Raw genomic sequence first — 13,835 nt, forward strand, 5'->3', positions numbered from 1 at the left:
CCCAAAAACCCTTTACACTAAGAACAACAGGTTGCCATCAAAATCGGCCTAGGACATTTTTTGCTACACTCTCATGTCGGATATACTTTTTAATACAATTTTTATTTATTAGAGTAAGAATACGATTACAACTTGTTAAATATAAAGAATTACCATTATATAGCTACCAATTGCATGTATAAAATGTTAAAATAGTCAAATAAACAAATACTAAATATAATCAATAATTTCGAATCTGCAAAAAAAAGCTTTTTAGTGTTGGCAACCTTGTTATCAAAATCGCGGCCATTTTAAAGCGTGTTATTGATAATCTTCGGCCAACAAATTTCACGTAAGCAAAATTTATCAAAAATACCCAAAAAAAAAAGGTTTTTTTATGAAATATTATAATTATTTGGTGAAAAATAGTTATTCTTTGGATATTAGCAAAGTTTTTTTTGCAGATGAAGAAAAAATGGAAAAATCGTTAGATTTATTAACTTTTTCTCGTTTGATACGATTTTTTCAGAGTAATACAGACGGAGTTAGTTCTTCATTACTAAAAGAGGAAAGCAGATTTTAAAATTATTTTGTCCTTATTAGCTTGTTTTTTTTATTTATAAAATTACAGGTTTTTAATCGATTACTTTGTTTAAGTCTAACTTAATATAATTAATTGTTTGAAGTCTCCGAACCTATTATAAAATACTACCTACGATGTATCTATATGCGTTAGTTAATATCACTTAAACGGCTAAGCATAATATATTTTTATGCTAAAAATTACAAACGTTAGGTATAAAACGAACTATTCCATTGTATTAAGTAGTAAGGATTTTATCTTAAGCTTAGATTTTGATAAACACTGAATTAATTGCGTTCGCCTTTATAAGGAAGCTTTACATTGGTCCTGGGATGGTTTTATGTTTTTTTTATTAGCTTTAAGTAATTAGGTTGTTTTATGCTGTTTTTGCCTTCTCCTTACCCCATGCAGAGTACTTGATACTTGAGGCATAGTCGATAGTTATTCTATAGTTTAAAGTAGTAAGAATGTGTAAAAGATTATAGGTTTTAAACCATTGATTGAGATTAAAATCTGCCATTATTTAGACTTACAAGTACGAGTATGGGAAATCATTTCCATATAAAACTAAAACTGTGGTGAAAGCTTTGCTTGATGCCAACTATGTTCGTATTGAATTAGATCCATTTCAAAGGAAAATATTCGGTTTCTAACTATGATTAAATTTGATTGGGTTGTACCAACCTATAGTGCCCAAACTTCTCCATGAATTTTATTCCACTAAAATGGTAATATTGTTTATCCTAATGTGGGTTTACAGAACATACCGTCAAACGCTTTGTTAATTTCATTGTGCATTTAAATTATGAAAATTTCGAAACTTTTCACAGGTTTTTAATGGGGTTATTGAATTGGCTTCCTTGACGGAGTGAAGGATATCAACACCCCCTTAAAATTAAATTGCCGTCCCCTTTTTTCACCCACATCTTTTAAAAAAACTCTCCACAATTCATTCAAAATCTTTAGTACTGAAATGATAAAAAAAATCAGAATATTTTGTAAATATTTAGTTTTGAAGAGATACTGAAACCAACGAATAATTTGCTAGAAATCATATTTGATGAAGAAAATAATATTGTTAGGAAAATAAATGTGAATTAGTTATCCTTTAAGTCACAATATCTGTATATGTCTGTACTTAAGTATTTGGCTAAACCAATAAAGATCTCCTTTAAAGTGTATCTTCACATAGGTCATAGGGAGGTTTACGTTCCTAATCCTTTTTGCAGTGGCGTGCGAACCGAAGGGGGCATTTGGGGCAATCGCCCCCCCCTAGCGACCAAAACGCCCCCCCCTGCCCCCCCCCTAGCCACCGCCCCCCCTGCCCCCCCCTAAATGTTGAAAAATGCCCCATTTTGCCCCCCCCTGGTCAACAAAAATGCCCCTTTTTGCCCCCTACCCTACAAAAAGCAAAACTATCCCAGTTTCCCAAAAAAAGATCAAGAAATACTCAAAAAAAAATTTTTGGCGCTTCGCGCCAAACAGACAGTTACTATTCATTTAACCTTACCAAATTTTTTAATTAGTGTAGAAATTAGGTTATAATCTTTTTTCACTGAACATAACAAACCAGGTAATAGGAAGTATTTTATTTGGTATAATATAAACTTTTTACCAAAGAAATTTTGTACATCCCCAATGATGATACACAAAATTACCCCTTATATAGATTACAATTAGTGGATGAAATGTATGGAAACTCGACTTAATTAACCAACCAATCAAAATTCCAATAAAGTCCCCAAAGTTGTTGAGCCAACGAATAAGAAAATTTTATATGAAGTATTTGGGATTAGTGTAATAAATAGCCCAAAAACCCCTCCTTTGAAGAAAAAAAATTGCGCTTCGCGCACTTCCAAATGGTTTCTGCTTTTTATCACATGCATTGTATTTTTGTTTTTATTTCTATAAAAATATTAGTAAACAACAAATATTTAATCAAAAAGTTCTTTTATATAAAAAAGAAACAGCCTTTTTCTCAACACTGTATGTCTGTCTAAATGAATAACTATATATGATGTCATATTATTTTCAGGATAAGTTTATCATTTTTTTTGTTTACATGCCCTTACAAAAAGACATGTTTTTTATGGCAATTTTCATTAAAAACCCTTAAAACTAACTACACTCTATATTCCTAACTTGATAAAATACGCCACTCTTGTTGTCTCTAATTGATTTTAGTTCAAAGGGGGAGTAAATATTTTTAGGTGCGCTTCACGCACCCCCCTTATAAATCCTTGGAAACACCACTTAATGAAAAATTAACAGAGTTTTAAAGTGCCATTTAAAGAGGGTAGGATATGTTGACTTTTAAGCTTCTCTATAATTCACTATGGCTGTCAGTACGTAATGCTAAGGGGGAAATGTGATTTTTTTCAACTGCAATTAAAGATAGAAGGCTAAAACTTAATGATAACATTCCCATCATTATGGAGTATAATTAACTATTAAAAATTCATGGATGTCGGACTGCTTTTCAGGACGTTTTTGGCTATTTTTGTATCTTTTAAATTTCAGGTATAGTCCCTTTTGTGACATTGCCTCTTAAGGTGCATTTCGTCGTATTTTCACAGTAGCTTTTCCCCTATTTATAGCTCCTGCGGGGCCAATTGCCTAACCCTGCGGGGAAATCACCTGACCTAACTTAACCTAGAATAACCTATTAAAAGCTACTATGAAAATACGACGAAATGCCCCTTAAGAGGCGTTGCCACAAAAGAGACTATACCCCAAAGTTTTCCATATTTCTAAGAGATTTTCATATCCAGTATGTAATTTACTTTGACTGTCATCACACAATATGCAGGAAAAGGGATTTGTGACTTTTTCTACCTAAAATATATATTTATTTCAACAGATGCTCTTTAAATCTACTTGTCTGTATTCTTATTAATGATTTTTTGTGCTTTGCTACTTAAAGATGTTGTCATCCTTGTTGTCATACAATAAAGAAATATTTAAAATCAGTTTTACATATTAGGTTAATTTTTGGTAAATTATTTCCAAAATGAGTGTTTTTATCTCCTCCCCCCCAAAAATTTTTTTAAATGGGGTTATTTATCCTTCCTGCTGAGATTTTATAGCATCCCCTTCCACCCATAAAAAATGTTTTGTGGTGGGGGAGGGGGAGGTTAAATTATATTCTGTACTTTTTTTGAAGATGCTTTCAAGCTCCCTTCCCTTCGGTCATTGCAGGGTGGGGAGAAGGGATGGGGGAGAAGAGATGGGGGGGAAGAGATAGGGGATATAAACGGGAAATAGGGATGGGGGCAGGGATGGGGAAGAAGGGATAAGGACTAGAAGGCCCATAATCAAATAATCCCACCCCTTAAAACGCCCTTATTTAAAATTAGTATTTTTAATCAAAATGCCCCCCCCTAAAGCAAAGTGCCCCCCCGGGGCACTTTGATTTAGGGGGGGGCAAAATTTTACAAAATCTTCAAAATGCCCCCCCCTAGACAAAGTGCTTCGCACGCCACTGCCTTTTTGCTGAATAAAAACCAGTTTTAAACCTAGCCGAAAATAAGGGGGGGGGGGGAGTTCTGACACATTTGCGTAAACCTGGTGTATAGGCTTTATCTTTGGACTGAGAGGATAGGTTATTAGGGATAAAATCATTCTTATATGATGAATTTCCCCCAGATTTAAGATTTTTTGGATAGGCCTCCAGGTGGTCTATGTACAGGTAAAAATGAAAAAAAAAAATATTTTAAGAGTTAGATGTCAGCTTATGAGAGAAAATATGTATGTTTTTTCTTCAAATATGTGAATAACAATCAAAAAGAAGCATATTTTGTTTTATAAGTTAACCTCTAACTTTTCAAAAAAGAAATCTTATTTTAAAATTTTACCTGTACAGAGACCACCTGGAGGCCTGGAGCTTCGGAACCTGGAGGCCTATCCTAAAAAACTTAAATCTGGGGGAAATTCATTATATAAGAATGATTTTATCCCTAATAACCTATCTTCTCAGTCTAAAGATAAAGCCTATACACCAGGTTTACGCAAATGTGTCAGAACTTCCCCCCCCCCCCTTGAATCGTTTTATAGAAATGTTAATATACTAGATAGGGATAATTATCAATTCATGTTTCCGCAGACAACTGTCTACAATGCCCACTGGCTTTAACATGTCTCATTATTTACACCAGCTGTAACCAACAACGGAACTTATTCGAAAATATATTTGGTCATTTCAGCTGATTTATTCATGAATTTGGGTGGCAGCACTTTGTAGTAATGACAACCTTTACATCGCCCCCCACCCCCCTAAAAAAATATATTTGCTTGATGGCTAGGTATAGCTTTTTCCTAATTAAATATCAAGTAATTTAAATAATTCACATGTTATATAAAAGTAAAGATCCACAAATCCTGGAAAAGTTGAGAAGGCCAGAATATCCCGGATGGAGATACCTCCGAAGGTAAAGGAAACTGGCAGATGTCCTGTTCTCATCAGTTATATTCTTAATCCAGCAAAGTTTTGGTTTCAAGTCAAAGGTAAAAGATAATTTGAACTTTTTCATTTATTCTACGTATTTACAGCTGACTGACCAGACTGTTTGTCGTGATATGGTTTTATTTATAAATAAAATATTACTGTGAATTAGATTAAAAAACAGCATTTAATGGAATAATAATCCTTACATGTTAGGATGTCGTGTGTTTGTCGGTAAAAAAAAGATCTCGTTTACGGCGGGAACAATTCGATTCCCCATAACAAAAAAAAAGCTTTTTATGAGTCCCCTGTATAGTTTTCAACTATTTTGGGGAGGGTTGTAGCTCAAGCCTTCCTAAAATAATGAAGTATGATGCATTTTGTTTATGTCTAATTCCAAAATCGTCTCGAAACGATAAGACTAGTACTAATGACTTCACTTCTCTATTTTATTCCAAACTAGAGGCTACGCCCCTAGCATCAAGAGGCTTTGTTTAAAGGGGCTGGAAATAAAGCTTAAAACCATTCTAAGATTTAATTCTAGAAAAATAGCCTAAAACCATCACGGGACATACGTGAATCTTACCTAAAAAAGATAACCCAATCAGTTTTTGAGACCTTCAGCTTCAGACAAAAAAACAATACTACTTTATAAAATAGGACAATTCTTATTGTAATATATTCGGATCTACTGCAGTTCACGGTAAAATATTGCTGGTAACGGATGTTGCCAAAAATTTATGAATTTAAAAGGCTGCTAGCTGCCAAACGGCTGAACGTATAGATCATGCCCACATGCTGTTTTAGTTGGCATAAGAAGGCCTACAAATAATCTGGAATAGCCATAAATCATTAATGCATAATTATCTCACAGTGCAGAGAAATGCGCGAAAAAGGCCTATTTTACGCGTTTTTTCTTTAGTGAAGCTTTCTTTGTGCATCATTGGATCTTGGCTATTCCAGATTATCTACCGCTTAAAATGGTGTCCGGGTAAAATCTGTACGTTCAGCCATTTGGCAGCTAGCAGCCATTAAAATTCATAGATTTTTTGCCATATTCGTTACCAGCAATATTTCACCGTGAACTGCAGTAGATCCATATATTCTTTATAAAACTACATATATTTGCTCAGGAAAAGACCACTCTGATCAAATAATGAGATTAGTGAACGAAATGACGAGCTTTTATCTTAGCGAGGAAGGGGCAGACTTCAAATTAACAGATATGGAGAGACGAACTTTAAGGAAATATTTGAAACAATCAATAAGAATTTTTTTGTACTGACATGATATTTTCTTCTTATAAAAGCTGTTCATAAATTGAAAATATTTATTAAGGTAATTTAGAAAATACTTTACTTATAAATTATACTTGTTTTTAGGAAAAATTTCTTAAAACTTGAAAGGGCTTATTTTAATCTTCCCTGAAATGGAGAACACAATGGATTAAGTCAATAGCGAGTTCTTAACAAAACAACCTTGCTACATTATAAGGGGGGTTAATGCAACCAATTCTGAATCAATGTGCAAATCATGGCACCTAGAATCCGAATTTCGTTATTAAACTTTGCATGAGTAATCCTTTCTCTAAATTGAACGAAAAGTACAATATGATTTCCTCAGATTGAAAACCCAATCGAATAAGTCGATAGCTGGTTCATAACAAAACATTGGGTTACATTATAATTAAGGATAAAAAGGGGGGAGGCGGATGTGCCACTTTTTGAAACCAAAACTAAAAGTCAAAGGAACTCAACTAAGAAAAGAGTTACAGGTCTGAGATTTTGCATAGCAGTTGCTTAATAGGGGTACAATATGGAACTGTTAAGAAACGGCGGCGCAACCGCCGAGAAAAGGCAAAAAAAATTCGGCGGGGAACGACGGTTTTCGGCGGTTGTTCCGCCGTTTCTTCACAGTTCCATATTGTACCCCTTTAAAGCAACTGCCATGCAAAATCTCAGACCTGTAACTCTTTTTTTAGATGAGTTCCTTTGTTGACTTTTGGTTTTGGTTTCAAAAAGTGGCACATCCGCCTCCCCCCTTTAAAAAACCATCCGTTATGAAATTATTTCTTAACAATCTTAACGAGTATTGATTGCGATAAATATGAATAGGAATCCTAAATTGGTAGCAGCTCCATTCTTTAATAAATACTACAGGGCACTTGTTCTATCCAGGTTTGTGTTATAAAAAGTCTTGCAATATATTCTAGAATTTATCGACTGAAAAATCCTTACATATACATACCTATTTTGCTAATAAACAACGTGTAATGAGGAAGGAGACAATTTTATTTCCCAACTTCTCCAATAACTTAAATGGGGGGGGGGGGGTAATGAAACTATCTCGATATCAATGAGTAAATGGCACATAGAATTTGTATTTCGATCTGAAATTTTGCATTAGTAATCCTTGGTAGGTTTATTTTCCCTAAATCCAACAAAAAGTTGAAAAAGTATCGGCTAACGGCACAGCCGGTTTTTTTTTGGCTACTTAGGGCAAATCTATCATTAATTGCGTAGGAATCAACGTTTTGAAACATACTTATATACGTATTATTGCTTTAACTCATGTGAATTTGTGAAATGATACAAAAAAAAAACATTTTCTAGATTTCTATTACCAGCGCACTATGGTCTATTTAAGGGGTTTAGTGGAAATTTGGTATAGCTTTAATCAAATTTAAATATTTACACTTCTACCAGTCCGAATTCATTAAAATAAAAAGTTATGAGTAATATATTACATTAGGCAACTTTTTAAAGTTGGTCATGTATAGGTGCGTGCAAAGGAATGTGATTGGGGGGTAACCAAAAAGGGGTGATTTTTAAAATATAATTTTTGTTACTACTCTGTTATTTTTAAAGATAATTGAACCAAATTTTTAACCTGATTCAATTACTACCCTAAATAAACGATTATTAATAAATAATAGGGATTTCCCGCCGAAATCGCCGTCTACCGCCGAATTCCGCCGTGTTATTTGCTACCTCAATGGCTGTTTGGAGTCAATAAAAAAAAGTGATATATTTAAATAAAAGTATTATAATACACCTTTTACTATCCACTTACAACTGCTTTTTAATATTTATAATTTATTTAAGAGAGGTTAGGTCGTTTTAAACTTAAAGGAAATGAATATTGAGACTGGATAATCGAGCTTCCCATTAAAGATATTGATTAATTTTTTTTGTAAAGTATCTTATGTGTATTTTTCTACTTGTATAGTTTACCATTAAAAGTATCTATTTAAATTTAGTACTGTCCCTCAAGGGCCTACAGGGGCCAACACCGCCACCCCCCCCCCCCTCTTTCTACTACCAAACCAGAAGTTAAAATTTTACTGTTTTAAAGGTTTTATAGTTTAAAAGGAAAAAAGTATTCTCATAACTGACCAAAATATTTTTTTTATCTATGCCCCCCCCCTCCCCCCCCCCCTTCTATCTAACCAAAAATAAGATAACCATCATAAAATTGATATCAAACAAAATTTAATTCATTTTAGAACAGTAAGAAAAAACCGGTAGACCAAGTAATAGACTAAAACAGTATTTGCTAGCTAAATCATAACATATCTTACAAAAAAAAGAAAGAAGAAACGAACACATTTAGTCTTCAAAATCTTAATGTTCTCAGAGTTTTACAGACAGATGAGGGGACCAAGTGAACTAAAGAGTAGATGCTTGTTGGTGAGCTTAACGATCACCAAAAAATCAGCTTTCTTACAAAATAAAACTGCTTAGTAGATCAAATATTCCCTACAGATATCTTATGTCTGTAAGAGAATTAACAACAGTCCGACGGACCAAATAAATCTTACAGTAGATGGTTGTTTGTACAGATAATGTTCATAAAAAGATTTTCTTTCAACCGTCTTGAGTCGTAGCAAAGAAATTCACGATGTTTACATATCGATTCATACAGACTGACTGACTTTGCGAATTTGAAAGTAGCTACGCTACTACAAAATTCACTTTTACACTTTCCTTTTAAGGACTAGAGTTGCAAACACCTTCCCTAAACACTAAAATCAAAAAAGAAATGACCTATATGCAATAAATGTTTTGTTTTTTTAAAATCTGCGTTCGGCGGCTTTTTTTGCGGGAAATGCGGGTAAGTCGCGGTTTTCCTTTAAAATTATTGTTCCTCTAGTAATTACTGATTAATTTTAAAAAGTTTTACTCAATTATCTTTAATAGTAATGGAATAACAGAGAAATTAAGATTGCTGTTATGGTTTGTAATTCCCCCCCCCCCCCCTCAAATTTAGGTTTTACAGGCAATTTTCAGATTAAAAATTTTTAAAGTTGCGCTACCGACCCCACTCTGGAAACTTCACTTAAAGTTGTATTATATTCTCAAAATTTAGAATCATATATGGTTTGGTATGGGGTCGGTAGCGCAACTAGGAGTAAAATGAGGAAAACTAATTTTTTTTGCTAAATTTTTCAGTAAAAAAATGACTAAAATTTTTTCAGAAATTTACTTTCAAAGCATAAAATTAACACTTTTAAGGTAAAATATATAATAAAAATGTTTTTATTAATTGATTTGGTATATATATTTGTAAAGAATATGAACGAAATTAGTTTTTAATAGATATTTATGCAAAAAAAAATTATTTTTCATATCTAGGTAGAAAATAAAAAGTAGATTTTTGACCTTCAAAAAATATTGATTTGACCTAACATTGAAGTAAAAAAAAACTTAGTTCCAAACGTTATTTTTTCTTTTCCTTGTCCATTATGCATGGGCTGGGGTATGTAAATCAATAATATCTAGTTAAAATAAGAAAATTTGATCATGACTTTTTTGCCAAATTTCCACCCTTAGACCGTTGTGCAGCGGCTACCGGCTAGAACCGGTCGAAAACGTCTGAGGGCGGCAAAGAGTATGATTTGTATATAGGGCTTTTAACGGATTTCCCCTGTAAATCGCCAAAAAATGGCTTGACGACTGAGCCGTTAGCCATTACTTTTCCAATTTTTTGTTCGATTTAGGGAAAACAGACCTACCAATGATTATTGATTACTCATGCCAAGTTTCATAACGAAATTAGGATTCTAAGTGCCATTTGCGCATTGATTACGAGATGGTTGCATTAAAAAAACCACTTCATGAAAAATATACCTAGTTTATATTTGATTTGAATTATAACACAATACTTTGAATAGGCCAACCGAAGAGTCCAATATCAACGTTCTCTACATTGACTATGGAAATACCAACAGTGTCAACGTATCCACCCTATTCCGCCTAAGACCCGAGTACTGTCGCCTGCCGTGCCAAGCAGTTCTAGCCAGGGAAGTGAACCTGTCCGAGAAGTGTAGCAGACTCAACATGGAGGCCATTTGTCTCATTGATAAAATTGATCTGCATGCTCATTTTGAAATCAGGAAAGACTGGTCGATATAATAAGGTTGTTCAATGTTTAATCAACTCAACATGATAATATAATGGGGTGTTCAATAGACAATTGTGATTGAATAATCATCAAACATTCAGACTTTTAGGGTTTTATTATAGAATAAGGGAAGCTTCAATAATTAAGATTGGCTTGCTTGCTTAGTAAACGAATAATATTTTAATTTAAGCACTTATTTTTCACGTTGAACTCAACAAAACGTTTGATGACATTTCTGAAAAATGCTCAAAGTTATTTTTTCATATAAAACCATGGTGAAACTTATTGTTGTAGTTGATATTCCGACATTAAAATGAAACATAGTACATTCACACAAAAAAAAAATACTTAATATCTTTGCTGGAAGGTGCTAAAAATCACTTGATCTCGTTCGTGCCTAGTCCCTTTTTGATCTTTACTTCAAACCATAATTCTCTCTTACTTTTGAAGTATTTCAACCATTTCCTGGTGTTTCATTACATTTTTATTTTTACTTTTTAAATAAATAATTTGCAATGATAATGCCATACAAAATGTCATCGCAAATTATTCAAATTACGAGTTTATGATAATTGTAATTGACATTAACATTATAAAAAACGAAAACCAGATTCTTAAATACTAGTTTTGGTAAAGACGACAAATTTTGGCCAGTTGAAGCAGTCCCTGTACAGCTTAAAAACAAGGACGATGTCGAAATTGCTGATCTCTTGCAGGAGACATTAGACTTATAGACTCACAATCAAGTTACCATGGTGATGCAAACCATACCAGTGATTAAAATATGAAATTAGTTTAATTGTAATTTTTTGAAAGTATTGACAAACTTCTAAAGCAAAGAACGCACTAAAACATTATTATGCTTTTTTGAATTGGAAATTATAGTTTGTTTTTAGACTTTTTGATCTATTTTTACTGCTATAGATATTTCGTTTATATGAAAATTAAGTTTGAAAAAGAAAATGTGGTATTTACTTGCTTGATGTATTTGTCAATAATGTTCCATATAAAAAGATCGGAACACTTTGATAAAATGTCGTTATTGCATGAATTTTCTAAAACATACCTCCTATCAATTGCTTTACTATAGATTTAATGCTGTTTATTTTAAGAAATATTTAAGAATTTTATTACATGATTTTATAATAAAATTCTTTCAGTTTTTAAGAAAATCATTTCACTATCCAAGTCTCTAGTATTCTAAACATACATGCAGTACTTTTCAGCTCCTCAGTTCCACTAGGTGGCCCCTCTCCTCCTTATAGGCATATATTCTCTTATAGGTCTGCTTTTATGTGTTGCAAAAAAATTTTTGGCGCTACGCGCCAAAAAAACGACAACAAAATTTTTTGGTGCTCCGCGCCAAATTAAACACTTAGCAATTTTTTCCCGCTTCGCACATTATAAATTCAGTATCAAATTTGGCCCTGGATTTTTGTGCTTGTTTTTATAGTTATCAACTTAATTCTTTTAACTCTAATAATTCTAACTCTTCCCCCCAAACACTAAAATTTAAAGTTATGAGCTTATTTTTTAAGATATCGAGCTGATTTTTTAAAGGAACCTTTTATTACATAAATGAGTTGATTAGCCAACCCATATTTCATTTTTGCACTTTACATCTAGGGGCTTGTAAGCTCAAAACTTTGTGTCTGGGGGGTTCTGGGTGTACCCCGAAAGCCACTAGAAGGATAGTGCGGAAATGAAATCTGTATTTACTACTTATTTCACTTGTGTCAAAATAGTTTCTAGAGGGGTCTTTTGCCCCACTAGCCCCTAGAAGGAAAGTACCAAAATTCAATTTTCAATGTTTTACAGGTAGATTCAATCATAAAATAGAGCTTACATTTATATATTTTAATTTTCAGTGAAGATTCTTATCATATATGTCCATCTACTCTATACATTATTTCGTCTGTCTGTCAGTCGGCCATACTTTAAAGACAAAAACTTTAGTGATGTGGTAATGTGATTTTCTCAACATCTTTTTTAGATAGGCACCTGAAATTTTTAGTAAATATTCCTATATTTTATGCCCATCTGTTCTATACATTTTTGGCCTATCGGTAATGCTTTAAAAGCAAAAACCTTATTATTTTAGTCAAAAAGGCATCAGTTTTCATAAAAAATATTCAAGTTTTGTTTTTGTTTTATTAGCATAGATACTCTTTAACTCACATTTATGTCTGTCCGTCCATCTGTTTGTCTGTACCTATAAGATGAAACTTGAATTTCTTGACAATTATTAAGATAGAAAAGCAATAATTTTTGTCCGTTGGTCTGTCAGTAGCGCTTTCAGATTCAATTATTGTTTTCAGGGGAAACTTTATAATCTTGGCTTTTATTCAAGCTACAAAGCTGAAATTTATATTTTGTTTGTGCATTTGTTCTACTTATGTTTTGTCCGTGTGTCACTGGTAGTGTAATTAAAGTCATGTTATCCTTACAGGGGAAATATGATTAAACTTTTAAAGATATATGGCGGATTTTTTTAAGAAGACTCGTATGAAAAACTGGAATTAGATATTTTATTAAAATTAAGGAGGGGGGGGGGGGGAGTTTGTACACTTATAGGAAATGAAATTTAGTATAAACTCTCTTATATGAATAGATCTACATAAAAAAATTGAATTTTGGGACTTTTTAATGAAAACTTTTTTCACATAACTGAACTAAGTAGGGTAAAGCGGGGCGAACTCAGGTGTTTTTTGTGTTTTTTGAAAAAAATAGGGAAATAAATATCATTTTTAAATGGAACCAAGACCATTAGAAAGATCTTGGAAAAGTCTTACAGGTCCTAAAAGGACGTTACCCTAAGACTTTGAGAAGTTTGTCAAAATTGATCTCAAAAACGGCACAGACTTCGCCCCGCCTCGAGGCAAAGTTGGTATAGCATTTTAAAGCTTCAAAAAATCTATGACGTATTTATCTTATTACAGCATGCCCAAAAGGTAAAAGTTGCTAAATGTAATAAAGAGCTTGCACAAAAATTTTTATGAAGATAGGTCAATTCTTTCTACCAAAAAAAATAATTTTTCCGAAGTACACGAAATTTGAGGGTTTTTTTGAAATTTATTTTTGCTAAAAAACATAAAAATAGTACTAGAAAAAAACTTTTTTATGACTTTTAAGGCCTGATCCTTAAAATTCAGGCAATTTTGAATAGATTTGGCCAAAAAAGAATTAGTTCCATAATAAAAATTTCCTTAAAAATTCAAGTTGAAAAAAAGAGTTTTTGGCAAAACCGATGGTCGATTTTCCAGCTTCAAAAATCTATGACATATTGATTTAATTACAGCATGCCCTAAAGTTTAAAGTTGGTAAATGTAATAAAGAGCATTCACAAAAAAATTTATGGAGATCAGACAATTTAAAAAAAAATAATGATTTTTTCAAAATACGAGAAAGGGATAGTTCCTTGAAGTGCAT

The 13,835-nt window shown here is 32.7% G+C and overlaps 1 protein-coding gene across 1 annotated transcript; it reads left to right on the top strand.

The window, feature by feature from the left end:
* The first annotated feature begins 1,092 nt into the window (after positions 1 to 1,092).
* Positions 1,093 to 13,445, top strand: LOC145316130 (tudor and KH domain-containing protein-like). Its single transcript, XM_080156448.1, has 7 exons — positions 1,093 to 1,194; positions 1,571 to 1,642; positions 4,927 to 5,065; positions 6,137 to 6,246; positions 7,116 to 7,180; positions 10,177 to 10,396; positions 11,030 to 13,445. Exons 3-7 carry the CDS (start codon positions 4,972 to 4,974, stop codon positions 11,138 to 11,140), a joined length of 600 nt encoding a protein of 199 aa, XP_080012574.1. The 5' UTR covers positions 1,093 to 1,194; positions 1,571 to 1,642; positions 4,927 to 4,971; the 3' UTR covers positions 11,141 to 13,445.
* The last annotated feature ends 390 nt before the right edge of the window (positions 13,446 to 13,835 follow it).

The sequence above is a fragment of the Acartia tonsa genome, chromosome 4 (assembly GCF_053477335.1).
Source record: "Acartia tonsa isolate MP-2025a chromosome 4, ASM5347733v1, whole genome shotgun sequence".
Taxonomy (NCBI): Eukaryota; Metazoa; Arthropoda; class Copepoda; order Calanoida; family Acartiidae; genus Acartia; species Acartia tonsa.